Source organism: Tachyglossus aculeatus, chromosome 21, assembly GCF_015852505.1.
Source record: "Tachyglossus aculeatus isolate mTacAcu1 chromosome 21, mTacAcu1.pri, whole genome shotgun sequence".
Taxonomy (NCBI): domain Eukaryota; kingdom Metazoa; phylum Chordata; class Mammalia; order Monotremata; family Tachyglossidae; genus Tachyglossus; species Tachyglossus aculeatus.
The window spans coordinates 54,976,440-55,003,695 of NC_052086.1; the positions used below are offsets into that span (position 1 = coordinate 54,976,440).

The 27,256-nt window shown below is 46.3% G+C and overlaps 1 protein-coding gene across 7 annotated transcripts in view; it reads left to right on the forward strand.

The window, feature by feature from the left end:
- PEMT (phosphatidylethanolamine N-methyltransferase) overlaps nt 1-27,256 on the forward strand; it is a 204,611-nt gene that overhangs the window by 145,312 nt on the left and 32,043 nt on the right. For all 7 annotated transcript variants that reach the window (XM_038763877.1, XM_038763878.1, XM_038763880.1 and 4 more), the window contains one exon: nt 11,530-11,675. In XM_038763877.1, the coding sequence (XP_038619805.1) occupies nt 11,530-11,675 (146 nt within the window). The remainder of the gene's footprint in view (nt 1-11,529; nt 11,676-27,256) is intronic.

Sequence of the window (27,256 nt, forward strand, 5' to 3'; positions counted from 1 at the left end):
CCCTGCCCTGTCCCCTCAGAGTCCATCTGCTCCCCTCAGCCTCCTCCTCTTTCGGTGGCAAGCCCATGGGCAAAGCCTGAAGAGGGAGGGAGAGGGAAAATGCGTCAGCAAGCAGTACTTGGTCTTGATGGGGCAAGGCAGCATCCAACCCTCTCCCTTTCCCCATCAGCACAGCAGGGATTCTCCCAGCTGCTGGTCCCCTCTCGCACCACCCCCGCCAGACCCAAGAATGGCTGCCCACTTGGGAATTTGCAGAACTCCAAGGCCGCCCATAGCTTCGTAGTTTCCCTTCTTCCACTCTAGCTAGAAAGGCCTGGTGCTGCATGGTGACAGTGATACATTGCCCTACTTAGGATGCTGTCTGGAACACATCACATGAGGGACCCCAATCAATCAATCAATCAATCAATCGTATTTATACAAAATGAACCAGCAAAATGAACCATCCCGGACCCATGTAAGCCTTGATGAGCCCTGGTAGAGAAAGAGCGCCCATGGTTTCCACCGCCCATTCTCCAGAGGTGAAGCACAACTTCGCTCCACTCAACTCAGCTTTTCCCTCTCCTCCTACGTTAAAATAAGAATAATTATTATTATTACGATGGCGCTTCTTAATCGCTAACTCTGAGCCAAACACCATTCTAAAGCGCTGGGGTCGAAACAAGTTAATCAGGTGGGGCACAGTCCCTGTCCCACGTGGGGCTCACAGTCCAAGTAGGAGGGAGCAGGATTTAATCCCCGTTTTTGCAGATGGGGTAACGGAGGCACAGAGAAGTTGAGGTACTTGCCGGATATTCAGCACTGCATTTCACACCCCAGAGAGGTGCCTTTGCCGCAGCCTGATCACAGCCCCAGGAAGACAGAGTGTAGGGTGGTGATAGTGGAAGGGGGTGTACGTACATGTATTGTGGCACAGAGTGGAGGAGGAATACGTGTGGGAGCTATTCAGTGTGCGTGTCCCGCAGTCTGGCACCAGGGAATTCTGAAAATGAGCCTGTTTAGTGAGGCGGGTAATGGTCTGTCGGCGCGTTAAAAGTTTTCAATTGAATGGAGCTGTCAAGAGAGAATAAAAACAGCACCAGGGATGTCGGAAATAATCACCATCCTCGTTAAAATAGATTGGCAGCTTCGCAGGCGGAGGGGGTTTGGGTTGACGGGCTGATGCTGTCGCACAGCAGCTAAGGACCCTGCCAAGCTCAGTCCCCGCCATCGTTTCTCCCCCTTCCCTCACCTCCCTCTGCCCCCCACCTCCACTCCCGGCCTCTGCCCCCCAGCCTCGTGGGAATTACAGGCTGGAATTGTGATCCTGGGGAATGAACGGGAGGGCCGTGGCGGGCCTGAAGTTTATTCCAAGTGACCAGACTTGCCGCTGCTCCGAGTTGAGGCAGGGCCTTCCAGGGAGCGGAGCCGGTTGTTTAAACTGGAGAAGGGGACGGAAACAGGAGGTGTAGGGAGCGGGTCCGGTGGGGGACGGGCCGGGGCGGGGGGAAGGAGGCATAGAAATACTGACAGGAGCAGAAGATGGAAACACATAGACAGGATAAACACACAGACAGGTGGGCCGTGTCGTAGACGCATACTTTCAAAGAGATAAGCACGCCAGCGTCCGTCTCTGCCCCTACACGGAGGCCTCCGCGTGTAGAGAAGCAGCGTGGCTCAGTGGAAAAAGCCCGGGCTTTGGAGTCAGAGGTCATGGGTTCAAATCCCGGCTCCACCACTTGTCAACTGTGTGACTTTGGAAAAGTCACTTCACTCAGTTGCCTCATCTGTAAAATGAGGATGAAGACTGTGAGCCCCACGTGGGACAACCTGATCACCTTGTAAATTCCCCAGAGCTTAGAACAGTGCTCTGCACATAGTAAGCACTTAATAAATGCCATTATTATTATTATAGAGGCCTCTATTACTCCCTATATTTATTTATTTTACTTGTACATATCTATTCTATTTATTTTATTTTGTTACTATGTTTTGTTTTGTTCTAGACCGTGAGCCCACTGTTGGGTAGGGACCGTCTCTATGTGTTGCCAACTTGTACTTCCCAAGCGCTTAGTACGGTGCTCTGCACACAGTAAGCGCTCAATAAATACGATTGATTGATTGATTGATTGATTGATAGAAAAAGCAGAAGCAACCACGTGGAGCCCCCGCTGCCGCCAACTCCCTGGAGTTCTCCTAAACTGTAAATTTCTCCTCTGGGCGCTAAGTTTCTTGTGGGCAGGAAACGTGTCTATCAACTCTGGTATATCATTTATATTAATGTCCGTTTCCCACTCTAGACTGTAAGCTCGTTATAGACAGGGAATGTATCTGCCAACTCTGTTGAATTGTACTGTCCAGAGCACTCTGCACAAAATAAGAGCTCAGTAAATACTGTTGATTGATCGATTCATTCATTCAATCGTATTTATTGAGCGCTTACTGTGTGCAGAGCATCCATTCATTCAATCGTATTTATTGAGCGCTTACTGTGTGCAGAGCATTCATTCACTCAATCGTATTTATTGAGCGCTGACTGTGTGCAGAGCATCCATTCATTCAGTCGTATTTATTGAGCCCTTACTGTGTGCAGAGCATTCATTCACTCAATCGTATTTATTGAGCGCTTACTGTGTGCGGAGCATTCATTCACGCAATTGTATTTATTGAGCGCTTTCTGTGTGCAGAGCATTCATTCACTCAATCGTATTTATTGAGCGCTTACTGTGTGCGGAGCATTCATTCACTCAATTGTATTTATTGAGCGCTTTCTGTGTGCAGAGCATGCATTCATTCAATCGTATTTATTGAGCGCTTACTGTGTGCAGAGCATTCATTCATTCAATTGTATTTATTGAGTGCTTACTGTGTGCAGAGCACTGTACTAAGCACTTGGGAAGTACAAGTCGGCAACATAGAGAGACGGTCCTTACCCAACAGCGGGCTCACAGTCTGGAAGGGGGAGACAGACAACAAAACAAAACATATTAACAAAATCAAATAAACAGAATATGTAAATATGTCCCAAGCGCTTAGTACAATGCGCTGCACACAGTAAGTGCTCAATAAATACCAGAGAAGCAGCGTGGCTCAGTGGAAAGAGCCCGGGCTTTGGAGTCAGAGGTCATGGGTTCAAATCCTGGCTCCGCCAATTGTTAGCTGTGTGACTTTGGGCAAGTCACTTAACTTCTCTGGGCCTCAGTTACCTCATCTGTAAAATGGGGATTAAGAGTGTGAGCCCCCCGTGGGACAACCTGATCACCTTGTAACCTCCCCAGCGCTTAGAACAGTGCTTCACACATAGTAAGCGCTTAATAAATGCCATTATTAATATTATTATTGTTACAGTGCTCTGCACACGTAAACGCTCAATAAATACTATTGACTGATTGATTGATTGTTGCATATCCTGCCCCTTTACACGCCAAGACGTAGCGTAGCGTTATAAATAGAGCACGGGCTTGGGAGTCAGAAGGTCATGGGTTCTAATGCCAGCTCCGCCGCTTGTCAGCTGTGTGACCTTGGGCAAGTCACTTAACTTCTCTGTGCCTCAGTTACCTCATCTGTCAAATGGGGATGAAGACTGTGAGCCCCATGTGGGACAACTTGATTACCTTGTATCTACCCCAGCACTTAGAACAGTGCTTAGCACGTAGTAAGCACTTAACAATACCATAATCATTATTATTATGGATTTCCTAATGTGCATTTTGCAGTGCTCACAGTTTGAGACTCTTGGTTTAAGTCTCCAGGGTGATTTACCCCGGGAAAGCTGGGAAAGATTTCTACCCCTGCCCCAGAATTAGCCTCACCCCCCTAACTGCTGCAGTTCTCCTCCTTGAAACTTCTGACGTCGTCCTCCGGAGGTTTTATTTTTATGTATTTCCTGTATTGTATTTATATTGCATTTGTTTAGAAAGTTAGTTACCAGAAAGAGGATTACTGGGGCATGCGGGTTATGTAAGGCTGGTATTTTTCTTTCCAATAAAATCGTCGAGAGCCTTTATGGTCCGAGACTCAGCTCCGTCTCCGTAGGCTGATAGTGCCTCAGACGGCCAGTGCAGCGGACCGTAGGATTTCCTCAGAGGGAAAAGGCAAGCATGCAGAAAGTTGCTTCCCAAGCCGAATTTCTTTGATTTCACCTGTTAGGTAGCGCAGGATGCACTACTGGCCCTACTGAGAGCTCACCTCCTCCAGGAGGCCTTCCCAGACTGAGCCCCTTCCTTCCTCTCCCCCTCGTCCCCCTCTCCATCCCCCCCATCTTACCTCCTTCCCTTCCCCACAGCACCTGTATATATGTATATATGTTTGTACATATTTGTTACTCTATTTATTTTACTTGTACATATCTATTCTATTTATTTTATTTTGTTAGTATGTTTGGTTTTGTTGTCTGTCTCCCCCTTTTAAACTGTGAGCCCACTGTTGGGTAGGGACTGTCTCTATATGTTGCCAACTTGTCCTTCCCAAGCGCTTAGTACAGTGCTGTGCACACGGTAAGCGCTCAATAAATACAATTGATTGATTGATTGATTGATTGACAGGGACTGTGCCCAACCCGATAACCTTGTGTCTACCCCAGCACTTAGAACAGTGCCTGGCACATAGCGCTTAGCAAATACCACAGTTATTATTCCTGTTAATAAATACGATAGATTGACCGATTGCTCCGTTTGGACGTAATCCGGTCAGCGATGCCTGCCTATCAGTTTTCTGGGGACCGTCTCTATATGTTGCCAACTTGTACTTCCCAAGCGCTTAGTACAGTGCTCTGCACACAGTAAGCGCTCCATAAATACGATTGATGATGATGGTGATGCACCCGGGTCAAAGTTGACATTCCCCAGCCTGGCTGCATCTCCATTCCCATCCCCGTCAAGGAGTACGTCGGGCTTTCCGAGGAGTCTGGACAGGCGGAGACTTGCGGAAACAGGAGCGTTACGTTCCAAACCGAACTGGCTTGAAGGAGTGCTCGTTCTCTATCCGGGGATAATCCCCAGATGACTCCATCGTAATAATAACACCTCGCTTCCTCCTGTCCTAATGAGAAGCTTAACCTAGGCCGTTCTTGTCAGATCGGGATTTTGCCTGCGCTGGCTGTCCCAAACAGACTCAGAGTGGCTCCTGTTCTTCTCCTAGCCCGTTGTCCACAGTGGTACCTCCGTCGGGCCGAAACAAGGACCGGTTTGGGCCGCGTGTGTTTTGCGGGCCTTCAAAGGACAATCAGTCGTCCCTTTCGGGACAGGCCCACACCGTCCAACCTGGAATTGCTTTTTTGGCAAGGGTCAGAGGAGCAGCCGGAGGGAAGATTTCATTATACCCCCCCATCTTACCTCCTTCCCTTCCCCACAGCACCTGTGTATATGTATATATGTTTGTACATATCTATTACTCTATTTATTTTACTAGCACATAGCTATTCTGTTTATTTTATTTTGTTAGTATGTTTGGTTTTGTTCTCTGTCTCCCCCTTTTAGACTGTGAGCCCACTGTTGGGTAGGGACTGTCTCTATATGTTGCCAATTTGTACTTCCCAAGCGCTTAGTGCAGTGCTCTGCACATAGTAAGCGCTCAATAAATGCGATTGATGATGATGATGATTACACCTCCTCCTTCCTGGGAGTGGGGTTCTGATGGGTGGAAGTTTCCGCAGTTCCCTGCAGCCCTTGGATTTTTTTTTAATTTAAATGGTATTTGTTAAGCACTTACTATGTGCCAGACACTGTACAAAGTGTTGGGGTAGATATGTGTATATATCTATATATGTATATATATGTATATATGTATATATGTTTGTACATATTCATTACTCTATTTATTTATTTATTTATTTATTTTGCCTGTACATATCTATTCTATTTATTTTATTTTGTTAGTATGTTTGGTTTTGTTCTCTGTCTCCCCCTTTTAGACTGTGAGCCCACTGTTGGGTAGGGACTGTCTCTATGTGTTGCTAACTTGTACTTCCCAAGCACTTAGTCCAGTGCTCTGCACACAGTAAGCGCTCAATAAATACGATTGATTGATTGATATAAATTAATCAGGTGGGACACAGTCCTTGTCCCACATGGGGCTCACAGCCTTAATTTTAATCTTTTAGACTGTGAGCCCACTGTTGGGTAGGGACTGTCTCTATATGTTGCCAACTTGTACTTCCCAAGCACTTAGTACAGTGCTCTGCACACAGTAAGCGCTCAATCAATACGATTGATTGATTGATTGATTAATCCCCATTTTACAGATGAGGTATCTAAGGCACAGAGAAGTTAAGTGACTTGACCAAGGTCACCCAGCAGACAAGTGGCAGAGTTGGAATTAAAGCCAGGTCCTTTTGACTCCCAGCTCCGTGCTTTTTCCAGTAGGCCATGCTGCCTCTCTGACGTCCCGTCTCCGGCAGCCGATTGACGGAAGCCTCCATGGCGAGATGTTCTGGATTGGCCTTTCTCCGGAGCCACAGGCCGTGGCGAATTTTCCTGCTCCCCGAATCCTCCGGGTAGCCAATTTAGGCCGTGCATCAATCGATTAATCAGTCATTCAACCAGTGGTATTTGTTGAGTGCTTACTGTGTGCAGAGCACTGTAGAGTACAGTACAACAGAATTAGCTGACATGTTCCCTGCCCAAAACAAGCTTACAGTCTAGAGGGGAAGACAGACATTAATATGAGTAAATGAGTAATTTATAATACATAATGTAAAGATAGGTACATAAGTGCTGTGGGATTATATAACTGCTATGGGGTTGCTTGGGAGGCTGGAGGATGAAGTATAATGATGGAAGCATGAAGTAAACATGCCTGGCACCAACTGTAGTAATAATTATAGTTAAGTGCTTACTCTGTGCCAGGCACTGCTCTAAACCCTGGAGTGTCTACAGGGTTACCAGTTGGGACAGAATCTAGGCCTCACAGTCTAGGTAGGAAGGAGTAAAATTTAATCCCCGTTTTGACAGATGAGGAATCTGAGGCCCAGAGAAGTGAGGTGATTTGCCCAAGGTCACACAGCAGACCAGTGGCAGAGCCGGGATTAGAATCCAAGACCTCTGACTCCGAGGCCCGTGCTCTTTCCACTAGGCCAGGCTGCATCTCTGGGTGCCCCAACGGGAGCTGCTTAAAGGGGCTAGCAGCATGGCTCAGTGGAAAGAGCCCGGGCTTTGGAGTCAGAGGTCATGGGTTCAAATCCCGACTCCGCCAATTGTCGGCTGCGTGACTTTGGGCAAGTCACTTCACTTCTCTGTGCCTCAGTTCCCTCATCTGTAAAAGTGGGGATTAATCAATCAATCAATCGTATTTATTGAGCGCTTACTGTGTGCAGAGCACTGTACTAAGCGCTTGGGAAGCACAAGTTGGCAACACATAGAGACGGTCCCTACCCAACAGCGGGCTCACAGTCTAGAAGGAGGAGACAGAGAACAAAACCAAACATATTAACAAAATAAAATAAATAGAATAGATATGTACAAGTAAAATAGAGTAATAAATACGTACAAACATATATACAAGATTAAGACTGTGAGCCCCCCGGGAGACAACCTGATCACCTTGTAACCTCCCCAGCGCTTAGAACAGTGCTCTGCACATAGTAAGTGCTTAATAAATGCCATTATTATTATTATTATTATTATTATTATTATTATTATTATTATTAAGAAGGTCCTGGGTGAGGCTGGACCCCCGAATCACCATGGTGGGAAAAACAACAGCGGACAGAAGACCACGTGGTTACTGCCACAGCAGTGGCCTGCTGAGCTTGCGGAGCCTGTTTACCGACCCCCATGGAACTCCTTGCTCATCATGTGCAGTGCAAACAGAAACTGTGTTTGGGGGGAGGCTAGAAAACGTTCCCAGGGGGAAAAGACAACCCATTATCTCCAGGCGAACAGCCCCACTCAGCTCTAAACTAAACACCAGAGGACCCCGCAAATCCCATCAATTACCCCGAAATATGTTTGTGTTGTAGTTCAAGCGTGAAAAGGAAAGGGTGTGATTTTGGCGTGGAGGGAAGCGGGGCCGGGGGTGTCCTGTCAAAACAAGGTCTGCCCCCTCCTTCCCCCGGATTGGAAAGCCAAGCGAAGAGGAAAGACGTTTAGTGAGATGTTCCACAAACGCCTGAATAAGCCAGAGCTGGGTGTCATGAAGTGCTCTTACCCCTAATGAGTCTGAGGTACAGACACTGCTTTAATTAAAAAGCATTTTATTACATAGAGGGAGAGCAAATATTGCTCGCCCTCAGTACAGGTGTGTGCGGATGGGTGGGGGCTGGGTGAAGAGGAGGTGTTTGAATTTGCTGCTGTTGAAGTAACACTTTGGCTACACAGATTAGAAACAGCTCAAGAAGCTACTCAGGTTCTCCTTTCCCATCGTACTCCTGCTCTGGGATCATTCTAAAACCACAAAGTCTCGGCTCTCCCAGCTTTGGACTTTCCCTGAGCAGAAATGTGCCCGTGATCCCCTTTAAAAGAAGGGTAGACTTTCAATGCTACGCTCACCACCTCACTCAGTCAGTTCTCAATTACAAGTCGAAAGCCAGGGCGCTTCCCAGCAGAATTCAACAAGGAGGATATTGTGGGAATGGTTTTTCACGTTTTTCATCCTGAAATGAATGGAGAGTCTTCTTCTTTGCTTTCCTCTGGAGCCCAGGGATGGTGGTTTAATGCTGTAATGGCCTTTTTTTGCAAAACACCTGCATTCATTCATTCATTCATTCATTCATTCAGTCGTATTTATTGAGCGCTTACTGTGTGCAGAGCACTGGACTAAGCGCTTGGGAACTACAAGTTGGCAACATTTAGAGACGGTCCCTACCCAACAGCTCACAGTCTAGGAGGGAGAGACAGACAACAAAACAAAACATATTAACAAAATAATAGAATAGTAAAAATGCACAAGTAAAATAAATAGAGTAATAAATCTGTACAAACATATATACAGGTGCTGTGGGGAGGGGAAGCAGGGGGCTCAGTGTGGGAAGGCCTTCTGGAGGAGGTGAGCTCTCAGTAGGGGTTTGAAGGGAGGAAGAGAGCTAGCTTGGCGGATGGGCAGAGGGAAGGCATTCCAGGCCAGGGGGAGGACGTGGGTCGGGGGTCGATGGCGGGACGGGCGAGAACGAGGCACAGTGAGGGGGTTAGCGGCAGAGGAGCGGAGGGTGCGGGCTGGGCTGGAGAAGGACAGAAGGGAGGTGAGGTAGGAGGGGGCGAGGGGATGGACAGCCTTGAAGCCCAGGGTGAGGAGTTTTTGCCTGATGCGTAGGTTGATTGGTAGCCACTGGAGATTTTTGAGGGATCAGGGAAGTAAGGGGCTGGCGAGGTTTCTGAGCTGAAACCTCAACAACCAGTCAGTCAGTCAGTGCTATTCATTGAGGGCTTACTATATACGGAGCATTTGTACTAAGCGCTTGGGAGAGTACAGTACAACAGAATTAGAAGTCATGGTCCCTGCCCGTAACGAGCTTACAGTCTAGAGACTGGCTCTGATCTAGGCCTCAATCAATCAATCGTATTTATTGAGCGCTTACTGTGTGCAGAGCACTGTACTAAGCACTTGGGAAGTACAAGTTGGCAACATATAGAGACAGTCCCTACCCAACAGTGGGCTCACAGTCTAAAAGGACAGCCAGCCTCATGGGTAATTTTCCAAAATCAGCAGCTACAGAAGTGGTGTTCAGTTTAGAAAACCTGCATTGGCCCCACTCTTATTTCCCAGAGTCCCCTCAACCCTCCAGCAACCCCCCACCTTCTCTCCTCTTCTATCCCTACCCCTTCCTCGGGGCTCAGAGAAAACAAACACCTCTGCCGATTCAGACATCACATTTCTCCCCTTATACAAAGGCTCCCGGGAGAGAAGCAAATGAAAAGGAATGAGAAAGAGAGGCAGGGAATAAATATTCATTTAATTTAGGCGCTCTGCCTGATTTCCTTTAGGTTGGTCTTGTTTCCTCTGTTGGCCAGGGTTTATTCTCATGGCCAACCTAGGATGTGCCCATTCCCAGAAATAATGTGCCTGAGGGCTGTTGGAAAGAAAGAGACATATTAAGAGACCCAGCCTAATTCTCAGAAACCTATGACTGGCTCTGTGCATTTTAGGGGCTCCTGCTTGGTAGAAAGGCATTGATTTGGTGTGTATGAGAGGCAGGGAAGGGGAGCTGAGGGAAGGGGGACCAGAAGGGCAGAAGAAGCCTCCCTCCGAGCCAGAAAGGAGCGAGTCAGGAGTCAAAAATAGCCTGTGGCATTTATGAGGCACTTTCAGCGTGCCAAGCAGAAGTGAACTGCAGCCATCCTGCACCTGGACCAATGGAGAAATCTGGCTTTGATCCTCCTCTGATATTTGTGGAGATGCTGACTGATCCATCAGCCTCACCGATGAAACTTTGGAGGGGGAGTGAGTCATCCCATCTCTCCCCATCTCTCCCCGAGCCTCCTGCATGTGACGATGACATGGCTGCCTTAGAGCGCAGCAGCCTTTTCAAACAACTTGAGAGAAGCAATTTCGTTCACCTGCACTAAGCACGGGGAAAATGGGCAGGAGATGCACGGTGAAAACGTAAAGCAATGCCTCTTCCCGTTGAAAGCCGGAACGCTCGGCACTTTCCCAGAAAACAATCAGGCCGGCCAACAATTCTGTGTTCAGAGCTGAGCCCTGGTGTGGAATAATAATAATAATAATAATGACATTTATTAAGTGCTTACTATGTGCAAAGCACTGGGGAAGTTACAAGGTGATCAGGTTGTCCCAGGTGGGGCTCACAGTCTTAATCCCCATTTTACAGATGAGGTAACAGAGGCACAGAGAAATTAAGTGACTTGCCCATAGTCACACAGCTGACAATTGACAGAGCCGGGATTTGAACCCGTGACCTCTGACTCCGAAGCCCGGGCTCTTTCCACTGAGCCACGCTGCTTCTCTAAGCTTCTCTAAGCTGCTTTCCAAAGAAAGCAGCCGGGCCAGAATTATTGCTTAGTTCATCCTACGCTCCAAAGTGCTTAGAACAGTGCTCTGCACATAGAAAGTGCTCAATAAATTATAATAATAATAATTGCGATATTAGTTAAGCACTTACTATGTACCAAAACAGAGTACCAAGCGCTGGGGTAGATACAAGATAATCAGATCCCACATGAGGCTCACAAGCTAAGTAGGAGGGGGAACAGGGATTGAATCCTCATTTTACAGATGAGGGAACAGAAGCGCAGAGAAGTTAAGTTAGTTGCCCAAGGTCACCCAGCAGGTATGAGGAGGAGGAGCTGAGATTAGAACCCAAGTCCTTTGCCTCCCAGGGCCTTGCTCTTTCCATTAGGCCACGCTGCCGAAAGATTGATTTCCCCCTTTTAGACTGTGAGCCCACTGTTGGGTAGGGACTGTCTCTATATGTTGCCAATTTGTACTTCCCAAGCGCTTAGTACAGTGCTCTGCACATAGTAAGCGCTCAATAAATACGATTGATGATGATGATGATGATTGATTTCTAGATCGAACTAGATGGACCCATCCATCAGCCTGCAATGACACTGTCCGTCTCTCTTCTCCCTCTCCCCCACACCCTCCTCATTCCTCCAGTTTCACCCGAGCCATGACGAGCCAGCCCAAGTTGGAAGGTCTGGATTGCCTCGCTGCTTACCACATGGGACTAGCGATCCTGGGAGTCGGGGTGATATTCGTTCTCTCCAGCTTCCTGGCTTTGGGATTCGTCGGGACCTATTTAGGTAAGACTGACCGCCGGCCTCTTAGGTGTGTCCCAGTTTCCGCGTGCCAAGAAGCTGAGACGGGGACTGCTTCAGCGTGGTCGGGGCGGAGAGGACTATCGTCTCCAAAGGAGAGGCACAGCCCAGCCCCTCAGCACCGTGTAACCGGTCGACTGGCAAAGCCAGCCGACTTAGGACATTCATTCATTCAATCGTATTTATTGAGCGCTTACTATGTGCAGAGCACTGTACGAAGCGCTTGGGAGTATAAGTTGGCAACATATAGAGACGGTCCCTTACCCAACAGTGGGCTCACAGTCTAGGAAGGGGACACAGACAACGAATCAATCAATCAATCAGTCGTATTTATTGAGCGCTTACTGTGTGCAGAGCACTGTACTAAGCGCTTGGGAAGTACAAGGTGGCAACATCTAGAGACGGTCCCTACCCAACAGTGGGCTCACAGTCTAGAAGGGGGAGACAGACAACAAAACAAAACGTATTAACAAAATAAAATAAATAGAATAAATGTGTACAAGTAAAATAGAGTAATAAATATGTACAAACATATATACATATATACAGGTGCTGTGGGGAGGGGAAGGAGGTAAGGTGGGGGGATGGGGAATGGGAGGAGGGGGAGAGGAAGGAGGGGGCTCAGCCTGGGAAGGCCTCCTGGAGGAGGTGAGCTCTCAGTAGGGCTTTGAAGGGACTGTTCTAAGCGCTGGGGGGGATACAAAGTGATCAGGTTGTCCCACATGGGGCTCACAGTCTTAATCCCCATTTTACAGATGAGGTAACAGGCACAGAGAAGTTAAGTGACTTGCCCAAAGTCACACAGCTAAGTGGCAGAACCGGGAACGGAGCCCATGACCTCTGACTCCCAAATCCGTGCTCTTTCTACTGAGCCACGCTGCTTCTCTATGTAGGACAGGGACTGAGTCCAACCTTGATTGAACATTGTTTGACACGTAGTAATCACTTAAATACCATCATTGTGTGCAGAGCACTGTACTAAGCGCTTGGGAGTACAAGTTGGCAACATATAGAGACGGTCCCTTACCCAACAGCGGGCTCACAGTCTAGAAGGGGGAGACAGACAACAAAACAAAACATATTAACAAAAGAAAAGAAATAGAATAAATATGTACAAGTAAAATAAATAGAGTAATAAATCTGTACAGATATATATACAGGTGCTGTGGGGAGCGGAAGGAGGTAAGGCGGGGGGGATGAGGAGGGGGAGAGGAAGGAGGGGGCTCAGTGTGGGAAGGCCTCCTGAAGGGAAGGCCTTCAGTGACTGGGAGGGCAGTCACCGAAGGCCGTCTGGACAGTGTGGCAAGTGCAGAACTAGGTGAGGAAACAAGAGACTCTTTGGTCTTGTCCAAGAAACATTAACAATTGTGGTTTTTGATAAGCACTTGCCATGTGCCACGAATGGTACTAAGTTCTGGGTTGTATACGAGACAAGCCATCCCTAGCCCACATGGGGCTCCCACTCTAAGGGCGAGGGAGAACAAGTATGGAACCCCCATTTTACAGGTAAGGAAACTGAGAAGCAGAGAAATTAGGGTTAGAGTCACACATCATCATCATCATGAATCGTATTTATTGAGCGCTTACTATGTGCAGAGCACTGTACTAAGCGCTTGGGAAGTACAAATTGGCAACACACAGAGACAGTCCCTACCCAACAGTGGGCTCACAGTCTGAAAGGGGGAGACAGAGAACAAAACCAAACATACCAACAAAATAAAATAAATAGGATAGATATGTACAAGTAAAATCAATCAATCAATAAATAAATAGAGTAATAAATATGTACAACCATATATACATATATACATACACAGCAGGCAGGGCTGTCTGCTGTCAGGTGGCACAGAAGCAGAACTCAGGGCAAGGTGTCCTGAATGCTCTGCACACAGTAAGCGTTCAATAAGTACGATTGATTAATAAATACGATTGATTGATAATAAGCAAATGCTCCACTGTCCTCTGGCCTAACCCAGGCCTGATCTTTTTTGCCCCCTTTTGCCATCTCTATCCTCTCGCTTTCCTGCCTTGCGTTCAGAGAACCACCCAACCGCCACCAATTTCTGTGGAAGTAAACTTCCCAAATAACAGCTGACTAACGTCCAGTCTCCTCGGATCAGTTCAGGCAGGTCGGAGAGGATCTAGGCCTACACCATTTACCCCACCCAATTTTTGGAGAATACACGGAACTTCCATCCTCATTATCAGTATTTTAGGAACACCTGCTATGTGCTGAGCACTCTACTAGGCAGTTACAGCGTGCAACAATCACGAGTTGCAGAGTGGCCTAGTGAAAAGAGCATGGGCTTGGGAGCATGGGCCCGGGTTCTAATCCCGGCTCCACTATTTGTCTGCTGTGTGATCTTGGGCAAGTCACATCACTTCTGTGCCTCAGTTATCTCATCTGTAAAATGGGGATTAAATCCTCCTCCCTCTGATTTAGACTGTGAGACCTTTGTGGGCAGGGACTGTAATAACAATAATGACATTTATTAAGCACTTACTATGTGCAAAGCTCTGTTCTAAGCGCTGGGGAGGTTACAAGAGAAGCAGCGTGGCTCAGTGGAAAGAGCCCGGGCTTTGGAGTCAGAGGTCATGGGTTCAAATCCCGGCTCCGCCAATTGTCAGCTGTGTGACTTTGGGCAAGTCGCTTAACTTCTCTGTGCCTCAGTTACCTCATCTGTAAAATGGGGATGAAGACCGTGATCCCCCCGTGGGACAACCTGATCACCTTGTAACCGCCCCAGCGCTTAGAAAAGTGCTTTGCACATAGTAAGCGCTTAATAAATGCCATTATTATTATTATTATTATTATTACAAGGTGATCAGGTTGTCCCAAGGCGGGCTCACAGTCTTAATCCCCATTTTACAGATGAGGTGACTGGGGCACAGAGAAATTAAGTGACTTGCCCAGAGTCACACAGCTGACAATTGGCAGAGCCGGGATTTGAACCCATGACCTCTGACTCCAAAGCCCGGGCTCTTTTCCACTGAGCCACACTGCTTCTCTCACTGTGTCCAACATAATTGTCTATCCACTAGACTGTAGCTCCTTGTGAGCAAGGAAAGTATCACCAACTCTGTTGTATTGTACTCTCCCAAGGGCTTAGTTCAGTGCTCTGCACACAGTAAGCACTCAATGAATATGACTGACTGATCTACCTCAGTGACTAGAACAGTGGCAGACATATAGTAACTGCTTAACAAATGCCATTAAAAAGAATTCATCATTAATATTTTTTTGAGCACTCGGCGCAGAATCCAGGTCTGAGTGCTTGGAGAGTACAGTAGATTGGGAAACACAATCCTTGCCTTCATGGAGTTTATATTCTCTGATAAAAGTTTTAGACTGTGAGCCCACTGTTGGGTAGGGACTGTCTCTATATGTTGCCAACTTGTACTTCCCAAGCGCTTAGTCCAGTGCTCTGCACACAGTAAGCGCTCAATAAATACGATTGATTGACTGATTGATTGATTGATTGATTGATAAAAGTGGAAGACACGGTCCCTGCCCTCGAGGAACTGCCCTGCCCTGCCCGACTATTTATTTTATTTTGTTAATATGTTTTGTTTTGTTCTCTGTCTCCCCCTTCTTGACTGTGAGCCCACTGTTGGGTAGGGACCATCTCTATATGTTGCCAACTTGTACTTCCCAAGCGCTTAGTACAGTGCTCTGCACACAGTAAGCGCTCAATAAATACGACTGATTGATTGATTGATTGACTACAACAACCATAATAAAGATTATTATTATTATTATTCTATTTTATTTGTACATGTTTATTCTATTTATTTTATTTTGTTAATATGTTTTGTTTTGTTCTCTGTCTCCCCCTTCCAGACTGTGAGCCCACTGTTGGGTAGGGACCGTCTCTAGATGTTGCCAACTTGTACTTCCCAAGTGCTTAGTACAGTGCTCTGCACACAGTAAGTGCTCAATAAATACGATTGAATGAATGAATGAATGAATGAAAAGATGATGATCATGACACCGTTCAATGGTTTGTGGAGGTAAAGGACCACTGGGCAAAAACACCCGCCTTTGCTTAAATAATCCCAGCACAGGCCTGGGTGTCAGAAGGACCTGGGTTCCAATCCTGGCTGCGCCACTTGTCTGCTGTGTGACCTTGAGCAAGTCACTTAATGTCTCTGTTCCTCAGGTCCCTCATCTGTAAAATGGGGAATTAAGACTGTGAACCCTATGTGGGACAGGGACTGTGTCCAACCCTATTATCTTGAATCTACCCCAGCATGGCACGTAATTAGCTCGTAACAAATGCCACAGTTATTATTAGCATTAGTATTGTTATCATTGTTATTGTTAGTTTTTATGGACAATCTCCTCCACACTGTGTTGAAGTTTTATGTGTAGCCTAAAATTGAACCAAGACAGAGGTTGCCCCAGCTTTTGCTTACTTGAAAGAACACCTGATCTGTTTGCTCTCAAGACAGAAGGGTTTATTTGCCTCAGGAAGGTTTTGGATTAGGCATAGAAAGGAACTGCCTGCCTCAATATTTTATTTTGTTAATATGTTTTGTTTTGTTGTCTGTCTCCCCCTTCTAGACTGTGAGCCCGCTGTTGGGTAGGGGCCGTCTCTATGTGTTGCCAACTTGTGCTTCCCAAGCGCTTAGTACAGTGCTCTGCACACAGTAAGCACTCAATAAATGCGATTGAATGAATGAATGAATCAATAATGGGAGATACCAGAACTCATTACCGAGGAATCTCTTTAATGTTGGGGTTTTGTTCTTGAAGAACCTTTTATTCTAGGAAAATTGTGATATAGTTATTATTGTTTCAATGAATTTGGGGGTAGATGGGTTGAAGACAATCCATGGGGAAGCCCGGGAGAGGTCTTATCAAGGCACTGCCAGACATACTTAAATGCACCACAAATCTCAGACTCAGACGTTTAATTTAATGCCCAGAGAAAGGGGAAAAATCAATCCAGCTCCATATGCTGACACTTTACTAATTATAAGGCTGCAATACAAGGACAAACGTACGCACACCCGCAAGCAGTCTTCCATAAATACACAGGCCCAGTTCTCTAAGCCCACAGGCCATCTTGACCCTGAGTGTCCGTCTTACAATGCATCATGTACTTCACTGTTTGGAAAAAACTGGAGAGGGACTTCAAAGCGCTGGCGTAGAATTAGTCAGCAGATAGGCTGGAAAAGATAGAAATCTAAAGCGCCTCCCATTCAGAATTTAAAGACTTTGCCTAGATTGTTGATTGAGTCATATTCCCAGAGGATACAGGGGAATGTGGGCCTCTGGCCTCCAGGTAATATAATTTCCATGTAGCAAGCCCTGCTCAAAGAAGGTCCTATTTTCTTTTCCATCCCTCTGACCTCAGTTCTGCTTCCACAACTCTGCCTGCAGTCCTGCTGTTTTTCGGCATAAGAACATAAATGCTATCGTGAAGTCATAGCAACCATCTCTCCGATCCTGTGTTTTTGTTCCAGCAATGGCAACAGTGTGCTAGTTGACCTCCTTATACCAATCGATCGACGGTGTTTATTGAGCAGTTATTGTGTACATCCTTCCTCAGCGTTGGAATATCCTTAACTTTTCCCTTCAGCAGTCTCCCATGGATCTTGTCTTCCCTAAGGGGATCTAACCTCTCTTGAACGTGTTGGTGCTTTCCTCTCCTTCATCTTCCCATCGTAACTAATTCTATCGGATTGCTACCTGCAGTGTGAAGAAGTTAAAAAGTGAAACCACGGCATTTCTGCTGCCAGAATAGTGCATGCATTTTAGGGCGGTGACAATAGAGTCGTAATAAGTACAGAAAACTGCAACAAAGTGATCCCTGGATGGTCTGAAAAGATTAGGTCTTTCTGTGTGGAAAGACAAATGACCAAAAAAAAGTGGGCTTTTTGACTGTGAGCCCACTGTTGGGTAGGCACTGTCTCTATATGTTGCCAACTTGTACTTCCCAAGCGCTTAGTACAGTGCTCTGCACACAGTAAGCGCTCAATAAATACGATTGATTGACAAAATACGGCACAACTGTAGGCAACCCAATCACATCACCAGAAGTAAAGTGGAGCATCTTCACAGCCAGTGGTAAGTGTGTAGGTACTTGAAATTTGCTACCTTTTGAAGTTGTGCTGGCAGAAAATAACAATATGCTGAAGGATCTGGATACTTCCATGGGTGACACATTTATAATGGATTATTTATGGGAGAGGTAAAAGAAGTTAAAGGCAAAAATTCGAGTGGTTAGAGATGCAAGATCGGTCCATTGATCAGTCAATCAGTAGTACTTATTAAGCACTTTATTAAGCACTTTGTGCAGAGCACTGTACTTGGGAAAGTCCAAATCAATAGAGTTGGTAGACACAATCTCTACCCACTAGGGAGGGGAAGACAGACGTTAAAATAAATTACATCCTCCCAAACAGTACAGTGCTGGGCACACAGTAAGCACTCAAAGAATACGATTGATTGATCTACAGAAAATGGCAGAGTAGGAAGATGTGCTGTGGGTCCAGGGGTAGGGATAGATACCCAAAAGATTAGGCGATGCAGAGGGGTGGGTAAAAGAGGAGTTCGTCAGAGAAGGCTTCTGGGAGGAGATATAGTTTTAGTAGGGGTTTGAAGAATGGAGAGAAGTATTAAGGTCAATAGAGAGCATCACCCTGGCCACGAGGATGGATTTAAGTAAGGACCTACCGTAAGGTTTTCCCGAGCATCCTTTGCTACTACTCTGGCAGAGACAGGAACATGAGTTGGGTGGACCCATTAGGGCATTTCTTATTTTCTTTTGGTAGACTTGAGATTCCTCCAGCTTCAGTGGGCATCCTTAAGCCTGGTGTTGTGGGATTTAGAGATCAAAGTTCTCCGTTGGCCCTGTCCACACCATTCACAGTTATGGCAACTTCAGTCATGAAACCACCGGACCCTTCTTTCCAGACTGACGAGCCCTCTTCCCGCCAGTCTAGCTTCATGAGGAAGAGGCTCCATCCTCCCCCAACCCTCAGGTTATTGCAAGCCGGCTCGTCACTTCGAGGGTCCTGAACCCCCAACTTGCTCGAGTTCTTTTGCATTTTGCATTTAGAGAAGCAGCGTGGCTCAGTGGAAAGAGCCCGGGCTTTGGAGTCAGAGGTCATGGGCTCAAATCCCTGCTCCGCCAACTGTCAGCTGTGTGACTTTGGGCAAGTCACTTAACTTCTCTGGCCCGCAGTTACCTCATCTGTAAAATGGGGATTAAAATTGTCTGAGGCCCCCCCCCGTGGAACAACCTGATCACCTTGTAACCTCCCCAGCGCTTAGAACAGTGCTTGGCACATAGTAAGCGCTTAACAAATACCAACATTATTATTATTATTATTATTATCCACTCAGATCAGCTTGGAATCTACTCAGTGTCCAAGCTGTGGGCCGTGGGCGGAGGGAGGCTTGGTGGCCAAAATTTAGTGATGGACATGAAGACATCAGGTATCGATTCAGTCCGTCAATCCATTAATCAATCTGTGGTGTTTATTTGGTAAGTCAGCTGACATGTTTTGTTGTCTGTCTCCCCCTTCTAGACCATGAGCCCGCTGTTGGGTAGGGACCGTCTCTATATGTTGCCGACTTGTACATCCCAAGCGCTTAGTACAGTACTGTGCACACAGTAAGCACTCAAGAAATATGCACACAGTAAGCGTATGGCTCAATGGAAAGAGTACGGGCTTTGAGCCCACTGTTGGGTAGGGACTGTCTCTATGTTGCCATCTTGTACTTCCCAAGCGCTTAGGACAGTGCTCTGCATACAGTAAGCGCTCAATAAATACGATTGATTGATTGATTGATTTGGAGTCAGAGGTCATGGGTTCAAATCGCGCTCCGCCACTTGTCAGCTGTGTGACTTTGGGCAAGTCACCTAACTTCTCTGTGCCTCAGTTCCCTCATCTGTAAAATGGGGATTAAGACTGTGAGCCCCAAGTGGGACAACCTGATCACCTTGTATCCCCCCAGCGCTTAGAACAGTGCTTGGCACATAGTAAGCGCTTAACAAATACCATCATCATCATCAAATATATATATCATAACAAATATATATGTTTGTACATATTTGTTGCTCTATTTTACTTGTACATATCTATTCTATTTATTTTATTTTGTTAGTATGTTTGGTTTTGTTCTCCGTCTCCCCCTTTTAGACTGTGAGCCCACTGTTGGGTAGGGACCGTCTCTATATGTTGCCAACTTGTACTTCCCAAGCGCTTAGTCCAGTGCTCTGCACACAGTAAGCGCTCAATAAATACGATTGATGATGATGATGATGATCAAGAAATACGATTTAACGAATGAGTACTGGACAACTGGCCGCCTTGATGGGACTGCCCGGCCGACATCTACTGACATACGGTAGTTAAAGGAACGTGAGAGTAGCTATTAATAACATACCCCAAGTGAATAAATAAATCAACAACAAACAGCAGTCCTCGTCCTTCATCTCTGCCATTTTCGTGGCCTAGAAATGCCACGGAAAGGTTTTGTTTTGCTTTTCACGGAGGCTAAACCAGTCCCAGTGGACCAGTGAGTCACCCTGGCAGAATAAGGTTTCTGTGCCAGGCGGTTATGCTGGCACAGCGGGGTCAGCGGAGCATCAGTCCCGCTCCTGCCGCCCCATTTCCCGCTTCCTCCAAAGAATGAACATTCCCGACAGCCCCTGGGGCCTGCACCCCAGTACTTCCTCTCCCCTTTGTGCCTCTACAATTACCGTGATGCACAACATTAACGCGGCCTTGCTAATTCCGGCCTGCCCCCAGTGTCACGTCCATTGTTGCGAAGCTTGGCCTATTTTCCGCAGCCCCATCAAGATGACTAGCCGTCTTCGGAGAGGGTTTTTCCGGAGGGAGACAAGACGTGTCCAGATCCCTCCGTTTTCGAATTCTGCCGGCCCGGGTAGAGGGCTCGGGGAAAAGTAAGCCGTCCCAACTAAACCCTGCAGAGTTTTTATTCTGGAGAACGTCAGTGAGAATTCAGATTCAGGTGATGGTGTTAGAAAGGTGGGCTGATTTGTGCTGGGCGACGCAGTGTTCAGCTGGCCTGGATTATTTAGAGAATGGCATCTGAATGGCAGTCTCTTTTAGACTGTGAGCCCATTGTTGGGTAGGGACTGTCTCTATGTGTTGCCAACTTGTACTTCCCAAGCGCTTAGTACAGTGCTCTGCACACAGTAAGCGCTCAGTAAATACGATTGATGATGTAAATCATCCCAGTTTATTGTCTGTCCCTCTCTGTTTAGGTTGCGGCTTACTTTCACCAAACAGGCTCGCCCACCCTAGAGAACCCTCATTTCCCAGAATTTGAGGAGAAGGCTCAGTTGGGAACCGAAGGGGATTTTTCAGGAGAAGCTTCAACTGTTTTGGAGTGGAATAATAATAATAATAATAATAATGGCATTTATTAAGCACTTACTATGTGCAAAGCACGGTTCTAAGCTCTGGGGAGGTTACACGGTGATCAGGTTGTCCCACGTGGGGCTCACAGTCTTCATCCCCATTTTACAGATGAGGGAACTGAGGCCCAGAGAAGTGAAGTGACTTGGCCAAAGTCACACAGCAGACAATTGGTGGATTCGGGATTTGAACCCATGACCTCAGACTCCAAAGCCCGGGCTCTTTCCACTGAGCCACACTGCTTCTCTAGTTTCTAGAGACCAGTGGGTGGATTCTTGTGTTGCTCTGTAGAGCTTCCTCTCCCCCTCATCCCCCTCTCCATCCCCCCATCTTACCTCCTTCCCTTCCCCACAGCACCTGCTTATATATATATATATGTTTGTACATATTTATTACTCTATTTATTTTACTTGTACCTATCAATTCTATTTATTTTATTTTGTTAGTATGTTTGGTTTTGTTCTCTGTCTCCCCCTTTTAGACTGTGAGCCCACTGTTGGGTAGGGACTGTCTCTATATGTTGCCAACTTGTACTTCCCAAGCGCTTAGTCCAGTGCTCTGCACACAGTAAGCGCTCAATAAATACGATTGATTGATTGATTGATTAGAGCACGTGGCACAAATGTAAGCTCTCTGTGGGCCGGGACTGTGTTTATTGTTATATTGTACTCTCCCAATCGCTTAGTACAGTGTTTTGCACAAAGTAAGCCCTCAATAAATACGATTGAATTGAATTGAAATAGGCATATGAGGATTCGTAGTGATGGCTATTTGAGAGTGAGGCTTGTTGGGTTGGTAGGGACCCAGTGACGCTGCTTTTCGTTCAGCTATCTGGAAAATATATTAGATAAATAGAGTACTCAAATATACCACCTTCCACTCATATTTTCCCAGCCCTTCTAGGGAAGGACGCTGGGCATAAAAAGGATGCCATCAGAAGCCGTCTTTTAACAACCAGAAGCTCTCAACCCTTACCTTTAAGGCACTCCATCATTCATTCATTGTCAGTCATATTTATTGAGCGCTTACTGTGTGCAGAGCACTGGACTAAGCGCTTGGGAAGTACAAGTCGGCAACATATAGAAACGGTCCCTACCCAACAACGGGCTCACAGCCTAGAAGGGGGGAGGCAGACAACAAAACAAAACATGTGGACAGGCGTCAAGTCGTCAGAACAAATAGAAATAAAACTAGCTGCACATCATTAACAAAATAAATAGAATAGTAAATATAATAATAATAATAATGTTGGTATTTGTTAAGCGCTTACTATGTGCAAAGCACTGTTCGAAGCGCTGCGGTAGATACAAGGTAATCAGGTTGTCCCACGTGGAGCTCACAGTCTTCATCCCCATTTTACAGATGAGGGAACTGAGGCCCAGAGAAGCTAAGTGACTTGCCCAAAGTCACACAGCTGACAAGTGGCAGAGCAGGGATTTGAACCCATGACCAAAGCCCGTGCTCTTTCCACTGAGCCACGCTGCTTCCCGTGTACTCTCTCTTACTTTTCCTCTCTCTTCTCCCACTCCACCCCAGCTCCCACTCTCTGTTCCTCCCACACTCACCTTGCTGTGCCTCTTTTTAGACTCTCCCTCCTCCTTCTCGCCTGGAATTCCCATCCCTTCACATCCCTTGATATCCTGTACATATCCTCCAGACAGGGAGCTTGTTGTGGGTAGGGAATGTGTCTGTTTGTTGTTGTACTCTCCCAAGGCCTTAGTAAGGTGCTTGGCACATAGCGTTCAATAAATACAATTGAATGAATATCTGTAATTTATTTATTTCCATTAATGTCTGTCTCCCCCGCTAGGCTGTAAGCTCATTGTGGGCAGGGAATGTGGCTGTCATATTCATTCATTCATTCAGTCGTATTTATTGAGCGCTTACTGTGTGCAGAGCACTGTACTAAGCGCTTGGGAAGTACAAGTCGACAACACATAGAGATGGTCCCTACCCAACAGCGGGCTCACAGTCTAGAAGGGGGAGATTGTAACAATAATAATACTAATGGCATTTGTTCAGCACTTACTATGTGCCAAGCACTGTTCTAAGAACTGGGGTAGATACAAGGTGATCAGGTTGTCCCACGTGGGGCTCCCAGTCTTAATCCCCATTTTGCAGATGAGGGAACTGAGGCATAGAGAAGTGAAGTGACTTGCCCAAAGCCACACAGCGTGACAATGGCAGAGCCAATTCTAGACTGTGAGCCCGCTGTTGGGTAGGGACCGTCTCTATGTTGCCAACTTGTACTTCCCAAGCACTTAGTACAGTGCTCTGCACACAGTAAGTGCTCAATAAATATGATTGATTGATTGATTGATTGAATGAATGAATCAGAACCCATGACCTCTGTCTCCCAAGCCCGTGCTTTTTCCACTGAGCCACGCTGCTTCTTGTGCTTGCCCAAGCGCTTAGTACAGTGCTCTGCACACAGTAAGCACTCAATAAATATGATTGAATGAATGAATGAATGAATAAATATGACTGATTGATGATTTATTACTCTATTTTACTTGTACATGTTTACTATCCTATTTATTTTATTTTGTTAATGGTGTGCACCTAGCTTTACTTCTATTTACTCTGATGACTTGACACCTGTCCACGTGTTTCGTTTTGTTGTCTGTCTCCCCCTTCTAGACTGTGAGCCCGCTGTTGGGTAGGGACCGTCTCTAGACGTTGCCAGTTTGTACTTCCCAAGCGCTTAGCACAGTGCTCTGCACACAGTAAGCGCTCAGTAAATACGATTGAGTGAATGAATGAGTGAATATTCTCCAGACCACAGCTCTCTCCATCTTCAGAACCCTTCTGAAGCCTGTACAGCCTAATCACCTCTCGGCCGTCACTATCTCTCCTTGCACGTTTGTCAGTTTTCTGTAATCAATCAATCAGTCAATCAGTCGTATTTATTGAGCACTTACTGTGTGCAGAGCACTGTACTAAGCGCTTGGGAAGTACAAGTTGGCAACATATAGAGACAGTCCCTACCCAACAGTGGGCTCACAGTCTACGGACTAGTTAGGCTCAGTGGAAAGAGCCCGGGCTTTGGAGTCAAAGGTCATGGGTTCAAATCCCGGCTCCGCCAACTGTCAGCTGTGTGACTTTGGGCAAGTCACTTCACTTCTCTAGGCCTCAGTTCCCTCATCTGGAAAACGGGGATGAAGACTGTGAGCCCCCCCCGTGGGACAACCTGATCACCTTGTAACCTCCCCAGCGCTTAGAACAGTGCTTTGCACATAGGAAGCGCTTAATAAATGCCATTATTGTTATTATTATTATTATTATTAAGCATTTGATTGTAAAATCCCTTGAGGTCAAGGACTATGTCTGTTATTTCTGTTGTACTCAGCTAAGTGCTTAGTACAGTGTTTGGCACACAGCAGATACTTAGTAATGTTCCTGATTGATTGATTATTTATACCCTGCCAGTTCCCCTTTCTGTAATTTTGTTTAATGTCTGTCTGTCTCATATGTATATATGTTTGTACATATTTTCTACTCTATTTTACTTGCACATATCTATTCTATTTATTTTATTTTGTTAGTATGTTTGGTTTTGTTCTCTGTCTCCCCCTTTTAGACTGTGAGCCCACTGTTGGGTAGGGACCGTCTCTATATGTTGCCAACTTGTACTTCCCAAGGGCTTAGTCCAGTGCTGTGCACACAGTAAGCTCTCAATAAATACGATTGATTGATCGATTGATCTCCCCCTCTAGACTGTGAACTCCTGGAAGGTAGGGATCATGTCTACCTAGTGGGAGACCAAGGACCTGGGTTCTAATCCCAGCTCTGCCACTTAACTGCTGTGTGTCCTGGGGCAAGTCACTTAACTTCCCTGTGCCTCAGTTCCCTTGCCCTGGGATCCGTGACTTTTGACCTTTGGACATTTGCTATTCACCCTACCCTCAACCCCACAGCATTTATGTACATATATTTCAATTATATATTATAAATCATTTATTTTAATGTCTGTATCCCCCTCTAGATTGTAAGCTTGTTGTGGGCAGGGAGTGTGTCTGCCATCTCTGTTGTATTCTCCCAAGTGCTCAGTTCAGTGCTCTGCACATAGTAAGTGCTCAGTAAATACCTGATTGATTGATTCTCTCATCTGCACAATCAAACATATCTGTTCTCCCTCCTATTTAGACTGTGAGCCCCAAGTGGCTTTTCACACAGTAAGTGCTCAATAAATACGATTGAATCAATCAATCAATCAATCAATCGTATTGATTGAGTGCTTACTGTGTGCAGAGCACTGTACTAAGCGCTTGGGAAGTACAAGTTGGCAACATAGAGAGACAGTCCCTACCCAACAGTGGGCTCACTTCACAAATATCACAATTTATTATCGTTATTATTGTTGTTGTTGTCATTATTACCACTAATCTATTGTCCCCTCCCAAGCACTTAGAACAGTGCTCTGCACACAGTAAGCACTCAAGGAATACCATTAATTAACTGTTTGATGGATTGAGAGGCATCCCACCTCTGCCACATGTCTGCTGTGTGACCTTGGGCAAGTCACGTCTCTGTGCCTCAGTTACCTCATCTGTAAAATGGGAATTAAAAGTGTGAGCCCCACGTGGGACAACCTGATTGCCCTGTGTCTACTCCAGCGCTTAGAACAGTGCTTGGCACATAGTAAGCGCTTAACAAATACCATCGTTATAAAATGATATTCGTCCTGAGTGGGTGACTTGGCCAGTGGAACTGTTTCCTCAGAACCTGAGACCAAAAGCAGAGCTACATTTGGAGAAAAAAAAGCTCCAGGCTCCTAAGTTAACACTTTATTTGCTGTTCCCTGGAATAATAATGATGGCATTTATTAAGCGCTTACTATGTGCAAAGCACCGTTCTAAGCGCTGGGGAGGTGACAAGGTGATCAGGTTGTCCCACGGGGGGCTCACACCCTTAATCCTCATTTTACAGATGAGGCAACTGAGGCCCAGAGAAGTGAAGTGGCTTGCCCAAAGTCACCCAGCTGACAGTTGGCACGGTCGGGATTAGAACCCATGACTTCCGTCTCCCAAGCCTGTACTCTTTCCACTGAGCCACGCTGCTTCTCTAAGCTTGCTGAACTGAGTCCAGCTCTGCTTGCTTTCTTTTTCTCTTTCTTCTGCTTGGAGTTTTAAATGTAGGCGCTCTCGCTCCCTGTTATCAAGACACTCACGGAGTTGTTTTAAAGCAGTCACTTAGTAAATATATATACCTAATAAGATGTCTGCTTGTTTTGTTGTCTGTCTCCCCCTTCTAGACTGTGATCCCGTTGTTGGGTAGGGACCGTCTCTATATGTGCCGACTTGTACTTCCCAAGCGCTTAGTACAGTGCTCTGCACACAGTAAGCGCTCAATAAATACGATTGAATGAATGAATGAATCAATCAACTGCTTTTTTTTTTTGGCTGTTTCCCCCTACCTGATGTTCAAAACATCTCCCAGCTTCGGATTTCCCTACAGGCTCCCAATCCCGCCAGGCCTCCCTTAACACAGAGAAGCAGGTGGCTCAGTGGAAAAAGCCCGGGCTTGGGAGCCAGAGGTCATGGGTTCTAATCCTGGCACCGCCGCTTGTCAGCTGGGTGACTTTGGGCAAGTCACTTCACTTCTCTGGGCCTCAGTGCCCTCATCTGTAAAATGGGGTTGAAGACTGTGAGCCCCACGTGGGACAACCTGATCGCCTTGTATCCCCCCCAGCGCTTAGAACGGTGCTTCGCACATAGGAAGCGCTTAAGAAATGCCGTTATCATTATTATTATTATTATTGCTCTTTGTTATTGTGCTCCTCTCTGTGAGCCTGCTGTAAAAATGCAGCGCCTCACATTGCCTCAAGCTTGTCGTGAGCAGGGAATGTGTCAGAGGAGCAGTGTGGCCTAGTGGATAGAGCCCAGGCCTGAGAGTCAGAAGGACCTGGGTTCTAGTCCTGCCTCTGCCACTTGTCTGCTGTGTGATCTTGGGCACTTCTTTGGGCCTCAGTTATCTCATCTGTAAAACAGGGCGTAAACTCAGAGACCCTCTTTCATACATCTGTACCTGAAATAATAATAATAATAATAATGATGGCATTTATTAAGCGCTTACTGTGTGCAAAACACTGTTGTAAACACTGGGGAGGTTACAAGGTGATCAGGCTGTCCCACTCGGGGCTCACAGTCTTAATCCCCATTTTCCAG